Source organism: Rhinolophus hipposideros (genome assembly GCF_964194185.1).
Source record: "Rhinolophus hipposideros genome assembly, chromosome: 12".
Taxonomy (NCBI): Eukaryota; Metazoa; Chordata; class Mammalia; order Chiroptera; family Rhinolophidae; genus Rhinolophus; species Rhinolophus hipposideros.
The window spans coordinates 38,716,010-38,735,452 of record NC_138058.1 but is presented as its reverse complement, the minus strand read 5'-3'; the positions used below and the strand labels follow the sequence as shown (position 1 = coordinate 38,735,452).

At 34.9% G+C, this 19,443-nt stretch overlaps 1 protein-coding gene across 7 annotated transcripts in view; it reads right to left on the bottom strand.

Annotated features, from left to right (window-relative positions):
• Positions 1–512: 512 nt before the first annotated feature.
• The window catches only part of CLHC1 (clathrin heavy chain linker domain containing 1), a 35,392-nt gene continuing 16,461 nt past the window's right edge, over positions 513–19,443 (bottom strand). For 3 of the 7 annotated variants that reach the window (XM_081069313.1, XM_081069315.1, XM_081069317.1), the window contains 4 exons: positions 13,895–14,069; positions 6,204–6,406; positions 2,208–2,378; positions 513–851 (listed from right to left, as the gene is read on the bottom strand). In XM_081069313.1, the coding sequence (XP_080925439.1) occupies positions 655–851; positions 2,208–2,378; positions 6,204–6,406; positions 13,895–14,069 (746 nt within the window). In that variant the 3' untranslated portion in view covers positions 513–654. The remainder of the gene's footprint in view (positions 852–2,207; positions 2,379–6,203; positions 6,407–13,894; positions 14,070–19,443) is intronic. The other 4 variants (XM_081069316.1, XM_081069318.1, XM_081069319.1 and 1 more) reach the window with 2 other exon arrangements.

The window sequence follows — 19,443 nt, the reverse complement described above, 5'->3', positions numbered from 1 at the left end:
TAAATACTTATTCAGATACTTGAAACTATTCAAAACTACTTCTTTATTGTAGGTATCCCAGGTCTACTTCTATGCAAAACTTGGCTGGTCTTCTCTCTAGGTAAGAACATGCTAAGATTCCAAACTGTTATAGTAAAAGCCTAACATTTGCCATTTATATATATCAAAATATGGACACATCTTTAAATTAGTACAAAATTACTACACTCTAGGTTCTCACCAGTGAGTCCAACCTCGGCATGACATCCTGCCATTCTTGTTAAAAGTCAGGTTTGTAGCATTTGATATTTGGGAAATCAGACTAACAGACAGGATACCACGCATATCTCTCTCAGTTCTTGTTATCAAATTAGATTACCAGAAAGGGGCATATCTAGACTTTAGATAAAAATGCCTAAACTGAGTTTCATACAGCTATATTTTGGGATTTTATCAAGATTCAATACAAGAAATGACAATATGGGGAACAAAAGAAGCAATGGTATAAATGCTTCAAAAACAAATCTAAATCTCATCATAATAAAAGAAGCATGATTTATTTCTGAGAGCTTCATATTCTAGATTTATTTATAAGTTAGTTATTCCAAAATCAGTTTGCCCAACCAACATACATAAAATGTTGTACAAGCTCCCTCAACTGGTTAAGATACAGAACTACCAAAACACATGTTGCATTAAGTTGACTGTATCATCCTCTTCAGGAATTTCTGTAACTCCAGCCTGAGATCGAAGAATGGACATGATGTCATTAGATAACCTGCCAAAGCCATTCTGTAAACATATATTTACCACTTCTTGCCAGTTTTCTAGGGAGCAAAATGGATCATTTATCATAAGATGTTCGATTTCATCTAAGAAAAAAAACACAGTATTATATAGTATGGCACTTATTCTTCCTTGATAACCAACACTTAGCAATTTTTAAAAAATATAAAGGAAAAATTATATAAAGGGATATCATTTCAACTCAATCTGATTCGCATAAGGTTGAGTCCTATATGTTCAATGTACAGTGCTTAGTCCAGTTCATGGTAATTCCTTCTCCTTTTTCATTAACCTTTTCAGCCCTCAACTCAACCCTCTACCATTTCTCACGTACCCCACTTCTCATCTCCTTCTTGATAAGGTTAGCATATGTTGAAGGCTACAAGAAAGGGAGCTCACAAGGTGAAGAACACGGGTTCAGCCTTATTCACAGAGTCTCTATGGTACCACTAGAAACTATCAAATAACTGAGAGCTTATAGGTCTACTTTTCATGACCTTTAAAACACTTTTGTAAATGCCCTGGTACTGCTGACCCAAAGGTTTAAAAAACTCTTTGGCAAACTCTCCATCCTATCTCTAGACAGAGACGTCTTAATGATGGGGTTTCTATAACAAATATTTTTCCAAAGGAAATAAAGAAGCATTTTGTTTATTAAAGAAAATGAATGATATTACTTACTTTTGAAAATCAATTCTAGTGACCCTCTTTGGGAGATATCTATTTATGAAACTCATCTCTTACCTGCTACTTGCATGACTTATGATACTTAATGAAAGAGGACATCATTTTAGAATACTGTCATCACTATTATTTTATTTCTCCCATGATCATTATTTTTCTATCAAGTAAAATATTTTAGTTGATATCTATCGTAATAATTTCAAAATTATTTTCCCAAATGTTTTCATGCAATTTACTATTTTTTCTTTGACCCCCCCCATATAATAATTTAAAATCAAGTTGTCTACTCAATTTCCTATATTAGAGAAAGAAAAGAAAAAAGTGAGATCTAATTAGCTATTTTTCATCCCACTACAGAGTAGGTTTGGAGTAAATATCATGTGTAAATGATATTTACATATATAATTTAAAAATAAAAATATAAAGTTTATGTCTATACACATTTAAAATATATATAAAAATTACTAAATATATACATACATTAATATAAAGTGTTTATAGTGTTAGCTATTATAATTATTATGATGTTCTCCTCAAGCTTTATAAAGAATCTCTCTTCATCCTAATTCCCTCAAGAAATATATACTATTGCCAACAGACTACAATTGACATTGTAATTTTTACATGTATAAACTCCTAAAGTTAATTCTTGCCAAGCAGGAACTCTTAGAAGATTGAATTAACTCCAACATAATAATATTGAACCTTTCCCTAAATAATCCACTACTATTTATTCTACAACATTTTACTCTACTTACCTTTATTTATTTCTTGAAGTAGCTTAATGCCAACTTTTTTCATATCTACAGAGAACAGATGAAGTATAACAAGACCAAAAGATAAAAATGGTGGTTTCCCATCCCTTTCTCTAGTGAGACACTGAATTAATTCAATGTTGGGACATAACGTTATTAGCCGCATCAGGTCATCTGAAAGAAAAAATGAAAACTATGTCTCAACATCCTAATATGATACTAGAAACTGAAGCCAGCTAATCAGTACTTCTTTTTCCAATCCTTCCAAAGCTCCCAATGAACTCAACAGTACTAACCTTAATCAAAAAAAAAAAAAAAAATCAGCTCAACATAGCAAAAAAAAAACCCCCAAAACATAGAAAAACTACCTATAACAAAGAGTACCAAAAAAAGAAATTTATCAAATAACTGTCATGAAAAGAAATGTGGTATAATAAAAAGGATTAGCTTGCCAACCAGGAAACCTACATTCTAATCAGAGCTCCCTCAGTCACTTAATCTCTCGGATCTCAGTTTTTGCATGTTAAAAGTGCTCTAGAACTGGTTACCTCCAATTTCTAAGGTTACATCTAATACTATGTTACGTTGTCTGTATCTTGTTAGGGCCAATGTCTAGTGAGTACAATGTCTTTTTTTTCTGTGATTTGCGCAGAAAAGACGCCTCAGTAGTTTTTTTTCCTAAAAATATTAAGTATTTAGAAACTCAAAAATGAAAAATTTAACAAGCCATTAGCTAGTTCAAGTAGCTAGAGGTTGAGCCATATGAAGTTACCTACATTTGACCATTTTTGACTCCAAAAAAAGCAATTTCATGTGGTTTAACCTACTAGTTAACCACTGAGATAATCCAAGCTACAATCATGATTTATATTGTTAAAATTATGAACTTTGTATTAACTTCCTAAAATTTTTAAAGTAAAAATATTCTTGGGCCACAACACAGGTCATTTTCAGAATAATTTCTGAGAGCTTTTCAAGAATTACCATAAACATAATTTGTGCTCTGAAAGGCAATACAAAGTAATTGAGTGTTTATTAAATACATATTTACTGTACTGGGAACTTACACATATTAAGTCACTGCATTTAATATTCAGTATAAGTGAGATATTATTATTCTCACATTACAAATGAGGAAACAGGCTTAGAGAAGTTAATTTTCCCAGAATTATACACATGGTATAAAGTAGAACAATTCATATGACCCCCAGCGTCCATGACCTTAAAATCGATAGTACTGCTCCTCTAAAACAATAATACATGTGTGTATACATTGTATGTGTATGTATATATACACACGCAATGCACATACACACACATACAGAGAGAGAGAAAGACAGATAAAGAGATGGTAAAAGAGGACACAGGGTATAGCAGAGTATAATTCTATTATATATCCATAAAGTCAAACAATTAAAAATAATTTCCCTAGGGACGAGATAGAAGTTTATGATTTGGGTCACTCAAACCAACCTCTACTAAGGTGAAGCTATTTATATAGTACCCCCTCCCCCAGGCTCCAACATTTCATAACTCACTTATCTCTCTCTGTTTCATTCAATCAGGTATTCAAATCCCCTTCTCCATGAATTGATTAATTAACCAACATTTACTCAATTATGTGCAAGATGGTCTCTAATTAATCAGAAAGGACACAAATTCAAATCCTATGGCCTCCCCCCACTGCTTATGACACTTCAGAATCCATTTCCTTCTTCCTTGGTTTGACATGTTATTAATCAGAATTTATCTCAAGTATGTTCGGTTTTAATATTATAAGGGCCTACACACCAAGAATGGCATTTGTTTAACACACAAATACTTAGAACAGTGGTTCTCAAAATGTAGTGTAAGGTCTATAAAGTCAAAACTACTTTCACGAAAATACTAACTTGTTACTTGCCTTTTTAATTCTTTTTCTCAGAGGTATACAGTGATGTTTTCCAGAGCCTATGTGACATGTGATATAACAAGAGACTGAATATGGGCAGCAAATATGGGAAGCTAGCTATCTTCTATTAAGCCAGACATTACAGAGATTTGTAAAAATATAAAACAATGCCACTCTTTTCATGAAATTGTTTGATTTTGGAAAGTTATTTTTTATAAAAAATTTCATTTATGATAACATGGAAAAGGTTTATTTTTTAAATGAATATTTAAAATTTCTCTGTTGTAATTTCTAATAGGATAAATATCAATAGATATAACCAGCATAAATAAAAGCTCTTTGGGATCTTCAATGGTTTTAAAAGTGTAAAGGAGACTTGAGACCAGAAAGTTTGAGAGCCTCAGATCTATAATAACCTCAGTTTCCATATAGGCACATTTACTTTTTTAATGATAAAGGAGAAGGTGAACAAACAAATCATTTCAGGCTTTATTTTGGAAATTATTAGGAAGAAAAAATGAAGAGAATCTTTACTTCTAAAACAGACGCTCTATTAGTCAGATTTATGCTTTTGGAACAAAAGATTTTTTTAGGACTTTTCTGTTTCTGTTTTGTTTTGATTTTTTAAAAAATATGTCAATATAAAGCTGATCGTCTAAATCTGAGCGAGAACATTTTTTTCTGAAACCAGACAGTTATTAGCAAACTATATCTATCTCCTGAGGCCAAAGATGATACCTTGGAAAGCTGTGGTTGTTTCTCATTAAAAAGTAAAATAAGCAAAGTAATTTTTCAGTGTTTCTCTTTTAAGCTTAATTTTTCTCAGGTTATTATTATTTTCATCTTATGATGTTATGCTAAATAAATTCTGCAGACAAATATCAAGGTTCTAATTATATAGGAGCTTCTTTACTTCTTAATTATTACATATATGTTCAATCATTTTAGAGTGTAACGCACTACTAAGGGAACACAGAATAATATGATAATGAGTCAATCATGTTCCAAGAGTAATTAAAACCTATACTTCATGTGTAAATCCTGAGTAACTAAAATAATTCTTACCTATGGAAAAGCAGTAATACAGAAACTGAATCTGTATACTTTAATAATAATAATAAAATATATAATTCATTCAACAAATATTTAGTACTTAATATGCCAGATTCTGTTCTGTTGTTGTGTGCATATAGGCAAATTACCTACCTCTCTGTGCCTTAGCTTTTCTGTGGAAACATATATTTCATCTATAAAATAGGGATAATAACAAAACCTACTTTATAGAGTTAACGTAAGGATCAAGTGAGACAATGCACATAAAAGTCAAATTATTAGCTATTATACAGTGATAGTATCAGGCGTGCTGTTATATAATGCATGAAGAAATCAGTAACTTAAAGAAAAAAGATTCTAAGTAAAAGTCAATTTATTGTTTGAAAGTGATCATATTCAATAGTTATAAAGATTCTTTTTCCTGGAAAAATGTCACTTAAAAGTGCTATGTTTTGTTTCATTGTGCAACTTCTTAGAATCGGGGTACATATCCTGCACATCAGGATTGACACAGGTCTGAGACATGGGAGCTGTCGAGACTGCCCGTACACTGACGTTGCTGCTGAACTACATTCACAATAACAGATCGGCTCATTCAACTAGGGTCACCCTAGAAGGTCCACAATTCTCTCAGATCACTGCCCAGTTTCAAAATTTTGAAATGAACTTCAGTTCACTAAGTCTTCATTTCTATGGCTTAAATCATAGTTAAGAACATGATATCTGACAAATAAGTTGAGTTATTTTTTTTAAATCCTTTAAGTAGCATGGTCCAACATATCTGAAAAATTTGTCTTTAAAATTGTGTATTTCAGGACCATCCAGTTCACTGTTGATGTATTGAGGAAATACATAATGTATTTGAATATCAAGCATGTAAATCAATCAGCTTCAGCATAACTGCTTTACTGAAAATTACAAAAGAAACCTACTTATCAATATACGTAAAACAAAGTTTATAACGTAAAACCAAAATATTGCCTACTATCATGGGTGATCTCACAATTAAAGTCCAGAATTCAAATGTATACAAATAAGTAGGCTTTTGTACTTACTGGCGGTAAAGGCAGTAAACTGTTGTATGTATTCCATCGCCCCATGAATCTGACCTTGTTTACACAGGCAAAGAAGAGCTTTGTTGTGCAGGCCACATTCACTGTAGATAGTCTGAGCTAAAGCCAGGCATTTGGCCTTGTAATAAGTATTCTGCTCCCCATAATCACAAATCACATCCCCTGCCTCCTCAGAAAATGTGAGCCTAGAGCAAGCAGATCAATAAGGCACACATTAGAGAGTTCTTGACGAGAATGAAATATTTGAAAATTCAGTACAGTAAAACTGGATCTTCTGTGATCTGTAAGAATTCCAAGTTAATACGAAACTGACGGAGAAGAAATTAAACACATCTGAAATTTAACAAGAACCGAAACAATCAGCACATATTCTCTTGGGGGAAGACATTTTGGCAACACTGAACTCAAGTTGCTAAAAAATCTACGAGGAGTTTAAAATTCTTCTGAAAAGACTGGTACGATTTCAAACTACAAGATAAAAAAGAAATTGTCTGTACCTGAGGGTCTCAATGATCTCAGCAGTTATCTAGATTCTAAACCCTGTAGAATAAAAGAACTTATGAAGTGTTGGTTAAAGATAATGAAAACAAATTTTAGCTCAAAATTACTGACAGATCTTGCAAGCATGTGTGTGCTAAAAGGGACAGAGAAAGTGTAATTTAGTTATTTAATACCAATGGTATTTTTTAAATTGTTATAGATTTATAAGAAGCAACAGGGGAAAAAAGACATAACTGTGTCTATTAGGAGACTGAAGAAGTTCTTTTGAGATGGCTCAATTAAATAGATTTCACTTATATTTTATTTTATTTATTTTTTTTTTCATAAATTTATTTATTTATTAGTTTCAGGTGTACAAAACAAGGTAATACTTAGACGTTCATCATCCATATCCCTCACACTGTGAACCCCCCACCCCCATCCACCATCCCTCCGACCCCACACCGAACCATCACATTATATATATAAAATTATAGTTGGCATTCATTAATGTCCAGCCTCTGGTGTCCAATGCCATGATCAGGTATCCACAGCATCCCTGAGGTGGTCTCCCAAACAGGACGCATGCCCATCGGATACCCAACAAAATCTCCACAACATTATAGAATACCTTCCCCAAATTAATTTTTAAAAAAACAACAACAACAAAAAAAAACAAAAACAAAAACAAACAAACAAACAAAAAACCCCGAGGCCATCTTGTGGTCACCAGCTGCCTCCAAATCCCTTCACCTTTCCCCTTATCCCCAACCCCCTCCCACACACCCATCTAACCACTCTCGGTTTTTTCTCCGCGTCCCCAAAACTGTCTCTGATTAGTTCATTCGCATAGTCTTTTCTTTAGATTCCATATATAAGTGAGATCATATGGTACTTGTCTTTCTCTTTCTGACTTATTTCACTTAACATAATGTTCTCTAGATCCATCCATGTTGCTGCAAATGATAAGATTTCTTTCTTCTTTATGGCTGCGTAATACTCCATTGTATAAATGTACCACAGCTTCTTAATCCAGTCATCTACCGATGGGCATTTCGGTTGTTTCCATATCTTGGCTATTGTGTAAAGTGCTGCAATAAACATAGGAGTGCATACAGATTTTTGAATTGGAGTTTTGGATTTCTCCGGGTAGATGCCTAGGAGTGGAATTACTGGATCATAGGGTAGTTCCATTTTCAGATTCCTGAGATACCTCCATACTGTTTTCCATAGTGGCTGCACTAATCTGCAGTCCCACCAACAGTGCACTAGCGTTCCCGTTTCTCCACATCCGCGCCAGCATTTGTTGTTTGTTGATTTATTGATAATAGCCATTTTGACTGGAGTGAGGTGGTATCTCATTGTGGTTTTTATTTGCATTTCTCTGATGGTTAGTGAGGTTGAGCATTTCTTCATATGTCTTCTTGCCTTCTGTATGTCCTTTTTAGAGAAATGTCTCCCCAAGTCCTCTGCCCATTTTTTAATTGGGTTGTTTGTTTTTTTGGAGTTGAGTTGAGTAAGTTTTTTATAGATTTGTGATATTAATCCCTTATCAGATATATCATTGGCAAATATCTTTTCCCATACAGTAGGATCCCTTTTTGTTTTATTGATGGTTTCCTTTGCTGTGAAGAAACTTTTTAGTTTGATGTAATCCCACATGTTTATATTTTCTCTTACTTCGCTCGCGCGAGGGGATATATCAGTGAAAATCTTACTCCGGGTAATGTCCATGAAGTTTCTTCCTATATTTTCTTCTAGATATTTTATGGTTTCAGATCTTACATTTAAGTCTTTAAGCCATTTTGAATTTGTTTTTGTATATGGTGTAAGGAGGTGGTCCAGCTTCATTTTCTTGCATGTGTCTGTCCAGGTTTCCCAACACCACTTATTGAACAGACTGTCTTTACCCCATCGTACATTCTTGCTTCCATTGTCGTAGATTAGATGGGCATATAGGCATGGATTTACGTCTGGACTCTCTATTCTGTTCCATTGGTCTATGTATCTATTTTTATGCCAGTACCATGTTGTTTTGATTACTGTAGCCTTATAGTATAGTTTGAAATCAGGTATCGTTATACCTCCCACTTTGTTCTTATTTCTCAAGATTGCTGAGGCTATCCGGGGTCTTTTATGGTCCCATATAAATTTTAGGATTATATGTTCTATTTCTGTGAAAAACGTCGTTGGTAGTTTGATAGGAATTGCGTTGAATGTGTATATTGCCTTAGGCAGTATGGACATTTTAACTATATTAATTCTTCCTATCCATGAACATGGAATGTGTTGCCATCTATTTATGTCTTCTTTCATTTCTTTCTTCAGTGTTGTATAATTTTCTGAGTACAGATCCTTTACATCTTTGGTTAGATTTATTCCCAGATATTTTATAGTCTTTGGAGCAATTGTAAATGGAATTGTTTTTTTAATTTCTCCTTCTGCTATTTTATCATTGGTATATACAAATGCAACTGATTTCCGAATATTAATTTTATATCCTGCTACTTTACTAAATTCATCTATCAGTTCTAATAGTTTCTTGGTGGAGTCTTTAGGGTTCTCTATATATAGAATCATATCATCTGCATATAATGATAATTTTATTTCCTCCTTACCAATTTGGATGCCTTCACTTATATTTTAATACACCATCTTCACACACAATTGCAGTGAACCATCTATGCTATCAAAGTAACTTCACCTAAAAACTATCAACATATGCAAAAAAAAGGACATTTGGGTATAATTAAAGATATCACTTCTAATTACTGGCTATATGAAAATTGTGCTTTAGTTATATTTTTAATTAATAGCTACAGAATAACAGTAGTCACATAATATTGGTATCTATATATATGTGACAAAATGCCAATAATATTAAAATGAAATCCTGGAACCCCTACAAAATCTCTCTTTACTGAAAATTCAGGAAATAAAACCCTGTGTTTGCTGGGGTGGGCAGCAGAGAAGTAGGTCCAAAATCAAAAACCAGCTTCAGAGTACAAATCACTTAGCAAGCAGTTCTCTGACTTCCTCATTTTAATACTAAAATTGCAGGTTTGGGGAGCTACAGCCACATTTCCTGAGGCTGAACAAGTAATTATTTTGGTCTTTCTAGGGACTGCATTACTGGACCAACATGATAATACCAGTATTATAGTATTTATTTCTCTTCTTAATACCATTATTATTTTCTTTTTAAAGTGGTCACCAGCGTGATGCTGTTCCACCTGAAAGAAGGCCAGCGTTGAGAACTGAGGTTGCTCTGCCTTGGCTTGTCACTTTCCAAAAGGATAATCAGGAAAGAAGAGTATGATAAAAGAGAAAAATTAACCAAAGGAAGGAGACTCAAGCCCCAAAAGAATGGAATTGGCCCTGAAGGAAAAAGGAGAAAGAAATACTGGCTGGGAAACGAGCCTCCGAATGTCCTTGCCCTTTTTCCTGCCTCAATCACCTCATCACACCCTCTTTCTGTTTTCGTAAAGGGCTCTTCTTGGCTCTCCCCACCCCTACTTCCAGCTCTAAGACTCTTTCCGGACTTCTGAAAATGGATCTGAGACCAGACTGGCTCGGGAGAATACAAATGACTAATAAATAAAAGAAAATCTGTTTAACTCCACTAGTAAATTTAGGCATGTTTCATTATAAACTAGATTACTGATTTTTAAAAGTCAAAGTAAAGGTAATGTATAATCACTCAATCTATGCATGATATTCATTTAGTTATTTAATAGGATTGGATTTATACAATTACTGTCCCAGAGGATATTTTTCCTCTTCCATGAGCAATGTCTGCAATTTAGAGAGCTAACACCAGTAAAACATCATTTCTTAAATTTAGTGTTTTCAGGTGAAGTGATTAGATTTCTCTTGGGTAAAAAATGACTAAAAGAGCCAAGATCAGTCTATAATCCAGGCTGTTTTAGGGCTGCCTCTGTGCTAAGCTTCAGGAAAAGAACTGGTTAACTTTTTTAGGTAGCCATGTGGTAAAGGCCAGAGTATCAGAGTCAAAGACCAAGGAGGGACAGAGGCTAAGAATAAAGAATGTGAATTGCCTTGAGTATTCCATTATGTCATCTCAGGATCCTTAAAAGTATTAGTATTGTTCCAATGTATGCACTAAGGACCTGCATAAGAATTTAAATTCTTACAACTAAGAGGTAGAGTTGGCCAAGAACTATCGGGATATGTAAGGAAATTAAACTTATCTGAAGTCTTTCTGCACAAGGTAACAGCTGCTGGTAACGAGCATGAACTTTCTCATGATACCCTCACATCTGCACCATTTCCAGTGACCCCAGACAAGTACTTTTAATGGAGGGTACAGGCAGAGAAAGCAAGGAGGTGAAGAGTGAAAAGAAGTTTATACGTATGAAGAAGTTTCCTAAATTCTAATTCTGTTTTATTAACTATTATGTGAACAGTAAGTGAAAGCCATATAGTAAGAGGTGATGGGAGAAAGTTATACACTTCACCCTGGTAAACAATAGTGCCATCGGTCCTCAACAGCTTTGATTCTCCAGAGTCATCCAGGGGAAATGGGGAGTTTGGAATGGATGGCAGTAGGTGCCGTGTTTCCCCCAAAATAAGACCTTCCCTCAGGTAAGGGGGACTCCTCCTGTCTGACTACTTTAGCTAGAACATCAGTCTTTTCCTGCCTTTGGACTCAGACAGAAGCATCTCGGCTCTTCCTGGGTCCTGTGCCTGCTGGCTTTGGAGCTGGAACTTACACCGCCAGCTCTCTTAGGTCTTCAGCTTGCTGACTACAGATCTTGGGACTTCTCGGCCTCCATAATTTCAATTCCTTACAATACAGATACAGAAAACCTGTACATACTTGTATATCTCCTATTGATTCTCTTTCATTGGAGAACCCTAATACGCTCCCTAAGTGGGCTACTGGCAGTGATAGTTAAGCAGAGACACTCTTTATTTCCCAGACCCAAGTATTCTACCTGTTGGGGACACGGCATCATATAATTGTCATTGGTTTAAGGAGTACACTTCATCCTGAAGTTACTCCATCTTCAAAGGATGGAGTGACAAACTGGCATCACTTAGGCACCGCCTGAACCATCCATGAACCAAGTTTTGTTTTTTTCTTCCTCTGTCTGCTGGTCTGCAGGTGACCCCACCCCTGCACGAGGCCATGGGTGAGAGCTGTGGAAGTAGTATCAATCAGTCAGTGGTAGTTGACATGGGTTCTGGGCAACCTATTCATGCAGTTTCCTTGTGTGCTCTGGACCTGCTTGAACATGATCTTGCGTGTACCTGATTTGGGATGGGCTTTTCTGAGCCCACCTGACCTAACTTGATGAATCTTTCAGAATCCCGTTCATGATGAGCAGTTCTAGCTGCACAGTCACTGATGTTCCATGGATAAATGCTCCTACTCTAGCGAGATCCAGAAATTGTTTTCCGAATGGTGTATAATTGTCTGTTACAGATAGCAGATGATCTACTGGGATATCTTGGAGTAGTCCTACACCAGTTGAAAACTGTTAGTGGGTAAATCAGTAAAAATGGTTTGATAAAGGCATGGTAACTACAGTCACCCTACCAGACAAACCATCAAAACCAACAGAAGTCTAAGAGTGAGAAGAATCTAAGATGGGTAATAGATGAGAAAAATTACGAGTATTAATTAATATGGATGAACCTCAAAATAATTATAAGTGAAAGAAGCCAGACCAAGAAGAAAAAGTATGTAACATATGATTTCATTTATATAATATTCTAGAAAATGCAAACTAATAATCTATAGTAACAGAAAGCAGATCAGTGCTTACCTAGAGAGGGAGGTGGAATGAGCAGGTGGCAGAAAGAAGGAGGCATTATAAAAGGACAGAAGGAAACATTTGAAGGTCATGGATATGTTTATTATCTTGATTGTGGTGATTTCATGGGTATATACATATGCAAAACTTGTCAAATTGTATACTTTAAATTCATGCAGTTTGTTATGTCAATTTTATCTCCATAATGCTCTTTTTTTAAAAACTCATCAAATTGTATGCTTTAAATATGTATAGGTTATCGTGTGTAAATTTTATTTCAATAACGTTGTAAAAAACAAATTATAGCCCTAGGACCAACTGTAATGACATGGGCTATAGTTCATTCCACTAACCCTCCTCTCACAAGTTTCCCCTGGAATTATGACCACAGAATCCTGGAGAAGTTGTGTCTGATTGGAGTGAACGTAATGTGAGAAGCAAACAGATCTGTGTTGTACCAATGGATGACTAAGACTGATGCTGTTTTGCTGTCCTGCCCAAATCCTGCTAACTGGGCCAGTATACGTTGCTCTGCATATTGGTTGTCAGTGGCTCACAGGCCTCTCCCTTCTACAGTGAATTGCCCTTGGTTGGGAGCTACCATACCCAGGACGTTATGTACTCTCAATGCCCAGGAAGTTATGTATTCTCACCCCATCCACAGCCGTTGAGTGACTGACAGAGAGGTATAAAAGTCCGGCTCCGTGCCTCAAAGGGAAACAGCTTTGTGGTGTGGTTTATGTTCCAGAGCCATCCTTCTAGAAATAAGGCCAACGTTAGAACTTGCCTGAGGTCTCATCCTTGCTTGGCTCTTTCCCCTTCCCTGTTCTGCTTCATTCACCCCGTTATAGGTTTTTCTCCAGAAAGCATCCCTCTATCACTCAGATGCACCCAAACTCCCGTCCCAGGCATGGGTACTAGGGAAGCCAACCTAAGGGAGCCCTGGTACAATATACCAATCTGTGCTGAGCTTCAACTCCAAGAAGTCACCTCCTGCCCGTCCTTTCTGGTGTGTATGTTCCCCTAAATGCTACCTTGGCTCATGTTCCTCCTGCTTATAAATTTTCTCCTGGATGTATCCTTTACATGTACCCACAGCCTGTCTGGAACCAGATTCCTGCCTTATCCCTTTGAGTAGCCTGATACTGATCAAACCTTTTCTGTCGTCAATGATCAACTTCCATCCATCATTAAGTGATCATGAATCATCTTGTGAACTATGAGTCAACTCCTGATCAATTGTGACTAGGCCCGTCACTACATGAATGCTTAGTAAATAGTTTCTGACACATTAATTGCAATAAGGACCTGAAATAAATGCTCAAATAATGTATTGATAAGAAAATATTAAAATTTTGAGAACAAACAACTTCATTAACCAAACATCAAAATTAAAAGTTTAATTTTGCTTACCTTTCCTGGGTGACCCAACTGATAACTAAATCTAAACGTTTTTCAGATAATCCACATTTGATTCCTTCCAGGGTTAGTTCTGTATTAATAGGACGTCTATGAGCACGACTTGTGCTAAAGATAGCCTCAAAAAATAAGAGTAATGGAAAAGGCTTTCCTCTAATTTTTCCAACAGCTACAGAGAGAAGAAAAGTTTTTAAGTCAAATACTTTAAGTAGTAGTTTTTTTTATTCTTCATATTATTTTCATCTCTGCATTTTCTAAAAAATTTTAATCTAAAATCACATATTTGTAATTTTTAACTAATGCACATGGATTAAACTTGATATTTTGGATGACTAAATATTACACGCTATGTGAAAATTAGATTAGATTAGATTAGATTAGATTAGAGTGATGTGTCTATAAGCCAAAGAATGCCAAAAATTGCTGACAGCCACCTAGAAGCTAAGACAGAAGCATGGAATCTCCCTCAGAACCTCCAAAAAGAACTTTAAAAAGCTAAAAGAATGTACCACCAGCAGACTGCACTATAAGAAATGTTAAATGTAGAGTCTTTCAAGCAGAAAGAAAATGATACCAGATAGAAATATAAATCTACACAAGAAATGAAGACCAGGAATGGTATATGCTATCAATAAAGGAATTCAGAAGTATACTGTTTTTATATAAAGCATCAAGTGGTATATCACCTGAGGGTAAAATATGACAACTTCAAGATATAAGCTATAAACCCTAAAGCAACAACCAAAATAAATGAACAAAGAGTTATAGCTCATAAATCAACAAAGGAGAAAATGGGAATCATAAAAAATTAAATGAAAAGAAAATTAAATCCAAAGGAAGGCAGAAAAAGAGAAAAAAGGTAACAAAGAAGAGTTGAGGAAAATAGAACAAATAAAACTCAACCATGTCAACAATCAAATTAAATATAAATGATCTAAACATCCCAATAAAAAGGCAAAGATTGTCAGATTATATTAAAAAGTAGGATCCAAGTATATGTTATGTAGAAGACACTGACTTTAAACAAAGACACAAATAGAGTAAAAGTATGAAAAAAATATACCATGCTAATATTAATCAAAAGAAAGATAGATTCACACGTCCAATCTCAAAATTTACTAGAAAGCTATAGCAATCAAGATAGCATGACACTGGCGTAGGATGAACATCTAGAGCAATAGAATAGAATAAAAATTTCAGAAATAAATCTTGGTTAATTAATTTCTGACAAAGGGGACAAAAAATTCAATGGGTAAGGTCAAGTCTTTTCAACAAATGGTGCTAGGAAAACTGGATACCCACATGCAAAAGAATGAATTTGGATCTCTACATCTCATACCATACACACAAATTAACTCAAAATAGCTTATAGACCTAAATATATATAACTTTCAGAAGAAAACACAGGGATTTCCAGTCAAGATGGCAGAGTAGATAAATACTGTGCTTACCTCCTCTCACAAACACATCAGAATTACATCTATAAGGACAACCATCATTGGGAATCACCTGAAGTCTAGCTGAACCGAAGACCTACAACTAAGGACATACAGAAGAAGCCCCTCAAGACTGTTAGGAGGGGGCAGAGATGCGGAATGGGCTGGTTCCACACCCATGTGTGACCTGGCTTCCTAGGTATTTTTCATAACTGAAATGAAAAATACATCAGAGAGAATCAATAGTAGATTAGATGAAGCAGAGAATCAAATCAGTGCTTTAGAAGACAAGGTAGCATAAAACACCAATCAGAAAAGCAATAAGAAAAAGAATCCAAAAAAAAAAAAATAATGAGGATGGTTTGAGGGGCCTCTGGGACATCACCAAGCATAACAACATTTCAGGCATCATCAAACATAACAAGCACCAAGGGGTACCAGAAGGAGAAGAAAGAGAACAAGGAACTGAAAACCTATTTGGAGAAATAATGTCAGAAAACTTCCCTAACCTGATGAAGGAAATAGATATATATGTCCAGGAAGCACAGAGAGTCCCAAACAAAATGAACCCAAAGAGGCCCACATCAAGACATGTTATTATTAAAACACCAAAGGTTAAAGACAAAGAGAGACTCTTAAGAGCAGCAAGAGAAAAGCAATTACCTTCAAGGGAACTTCCATTAGACTATCAGCTTTCTCAACAGAAACTTTGCAGATCAGAAGGGATTAGCAGGAAAAATTCAGTGATGGAAAGAAAGGACCTAACCAAGATTACACTACCCAGCAAGGCTATCATTTAGAATCAAAAGACAGATAAAGAGCTTCCCAGACAAGAAAAAGCTACAGGAGTTCATCACCATCAAACCAGTATCACAAGGAATCTTAGAGGGACTTCTTTAAGATGAAAAAAAAAAAAAGATAAAAAATATGAATAACAAAATGGCAATAACTATATATCTACCAGTAATTACTTTAAATGTAAATGGATTAAATGCTCCAATCAAAAGATAGGGCAGCTGAATGGATGAGAAACAAGACCCTTACATATGCTGCATACAAGAGACTCACCTCAGATTGAAAGACACTGAAAGTAAAGGGATGGGAAAAATGTATTTCATGAAAAAGAAGAAAAAAAAAACAAAACTGCAGTAGCAATACTTACAGCAGATAATATAGTCTTTAAAACAAAGCCTACAACAAGAGACAAAGAAGAACCCAGTAATCCCACTTCTGGGTATTTAGCCAAAGAAATGAGATTATTATGCTAAGTGAAGTAAGTCAGACAGAAAGAGTCTAGAACCATATGATTCACTGATATGTGGGACATAAAACTGAAAACAACAAAGGAACAAGACAAACAAATGAAGAAACAAAAACTCATAGACACAGACAATAGTTTAGTGGTTACCAGAAGGGGAGAGGAAAGGGGAGTGGTAGATGAGGGTAAAAGGGATCAAATGTATGGTGATAGAGGGAGAACTGACTCTAGGTGGTGAACACACAATGTGATATATAGATGATGTAATACAGAATTGTACTCCTGAAACCTATGTAACTTTACTAACAATTGTCACTCCAATAAACTTTAATAATAAAAAAAAAGAACCCCAAAATGCTCCCTTAAAGGGATATGTGCATCCATATGTTCATTGCAGTGTTGTTTACAGTGGCCAAGATGTGGAGGCAGCCTGAGTGACTGTAAATGGATGAATGGATAAAAAGTAGGTGGTACATACAGAGGGTACCAAAAAATGTATACACATTTTAAGAAAGGAAAAACTATTAAAATTGTAATACTCAATATATACTGGTAACAAAATATGAACACAAATCACATTTGACTTCTGCAATTACAAGAGGTGCTCAAAGTGGTTACCATCAGTGTCCAGACAATTCTGATTATAGCGAACTACTGCTTGAGCAACGTTCACAAAAGTGTTCACTTGTATACATTTTTTGGCACCCCCTCTCTCCCCTGTATATTGCTTGGCCAGGGAAGGGACTGGGTTCTTGCCATCTGTGGCGGCATGGATGGACCTGGAGAGTAATGTGCTGAGTCAAGTATGTCACATGCAAATTGATTTCGCTTATAGGTGGAATCTAAAGAAAAAATAAACAAACAAAGAACATTTTGATGAAAAAATAAACAAACAAAGAACATAGAACATTTTGATGATTGTCAGATGGGAGGGGGCTTAGGGGTAGGTGAAAAGGGGGAAGGAATTAACAAGTACCAATTGGTTGTTACACAGTAGTCATGGGGATGTAAAGTAAAGCATAGGGAATAGAGTCAATAATATGGTAATTACTATGTATAGTGCCAGGTAGGTACTAGATTAGTCAGGGAGAGATCACTTCTTAAATTATATTTAAGTACAACCATTATGCTGTACACCTGAAATTAATTATATTATAATTAAAATTATATTGACTGTCAACTGTAATTGAAAAATTAAAAAAGGAATAAGAGGTTCAAATTTCCAGGTATAAAACAAATAAGTCATGGGGATGTAATGTACAGTATGGGGAATATAGTCAATAGTATTGTGATAGCATGGTACGATGTCAGATGGTTGCTGAACTTATCATGGTGATCACTTCTTTAGGTATATAAATGCTGAATAACTATGGTCTACACCGGAAACTAATATAATATTGTATGCTAGCTATATTTTAATAAAAATCTTTTTAAAAAAGAAGAAAACATAGGATCTTAAGTTAGGCAAAGATTTCTTAGATACAATAGCAAAAGCACAGCCATGAAAGAAAAGACTGGTAAACTGAACTTCATCAAAATTGAAAACTTTTGTGCAACAAAAAACAACATCCAGAAAGTGAAAGGATAATCCCCAGATTGGAAGAAAATATTTGCACATCATTTATCTGATAAGGGATTTTTATCCAGAATATAGAAAGAACTCTTGCAACTCATTACTAGAAGCACAAATAATATAATTTTTAAATGGGCAAAGTATAGACATTTCTGCAAAAAAGACATACAAATGTAGACACATGAAAAGATGTTCAACTTTGTTAGTCATTAGGGACATGCAAATCAAAACCACAATGAGATCAAATATTAACATACTGTTACCATATAACTTAGCAACTCCATTCCTAAGTATTGAACCAAGAGAAATGAAAACATGTTCACTCAAAAATTTGTGCACATATGTTCATAGCTGCATTATTCATAACAGCCAATAAGTGGGAACATTCCAAATGATCATCAACTGATGAATGGATAAACTGTGACATATACCTTGCACCATATATAAAACTTAACTCAAAATGGCTCACAGAGCTAAACGTAAACCTAAAACTATAAAATCCTTAGGAAAAAAATTAGGAGAAAAATCTCTGCAGATTAGGCACAGGTTTCTTAGGTACAATACTAACAAATGTCAAGATCCATAACAGAAAACAAATCTCAAATTGAACTTCAACAAAATTAAAAAACGTATACCCTTAAAAAGATATGGTTAAGAGAATTAAAAGACGAGCCACAGACTAAGAGAAAATATTTGCAAGTCATTTATCTGACAAAGGACGTGTATTCGTACAATGGAATACTACTCATAAGTAAAAAGAATGAATTATAAATATAACAACATGGATGAATTTCAAAATAATTATGCTGAGGGGAAGAAGTCAGACAAAAAAGAATACCTACTATATAACCATTTACATAAAATTTTAGAAAATGCAAAGCAGTCTGAAAGCAGACTAGTGGTTGCCTAAGGACTGGGAGTTTGGAGCTGGGTGAGAGGATGGGGGGGCTGTGGGAGGGAGAGAGAAAGGTGAGGGGAGGAGTAGAGAGAGAGAGGGACCTTTAAGGGGAATGAGGGAACTTTTGCATGATACACATGTCAAAACTTATCAAATTGTGTAATTTAAATATGTATAATTTGTTGTATGTATGTCAACTTACAAAAACAAAGCTATTTTTAGAAGGGAGTAGAAAAAATTGAAAAAATATTAACATTTATTAAATCTTGATAGAACATGGCTGTTACATGTTTCTCTATACTTTTCTATATACTTGAAATATTTCATAATTTAATTTAGAAAACCTAATCAAACTCTTTAAAGTTACAGCTTAGGAAA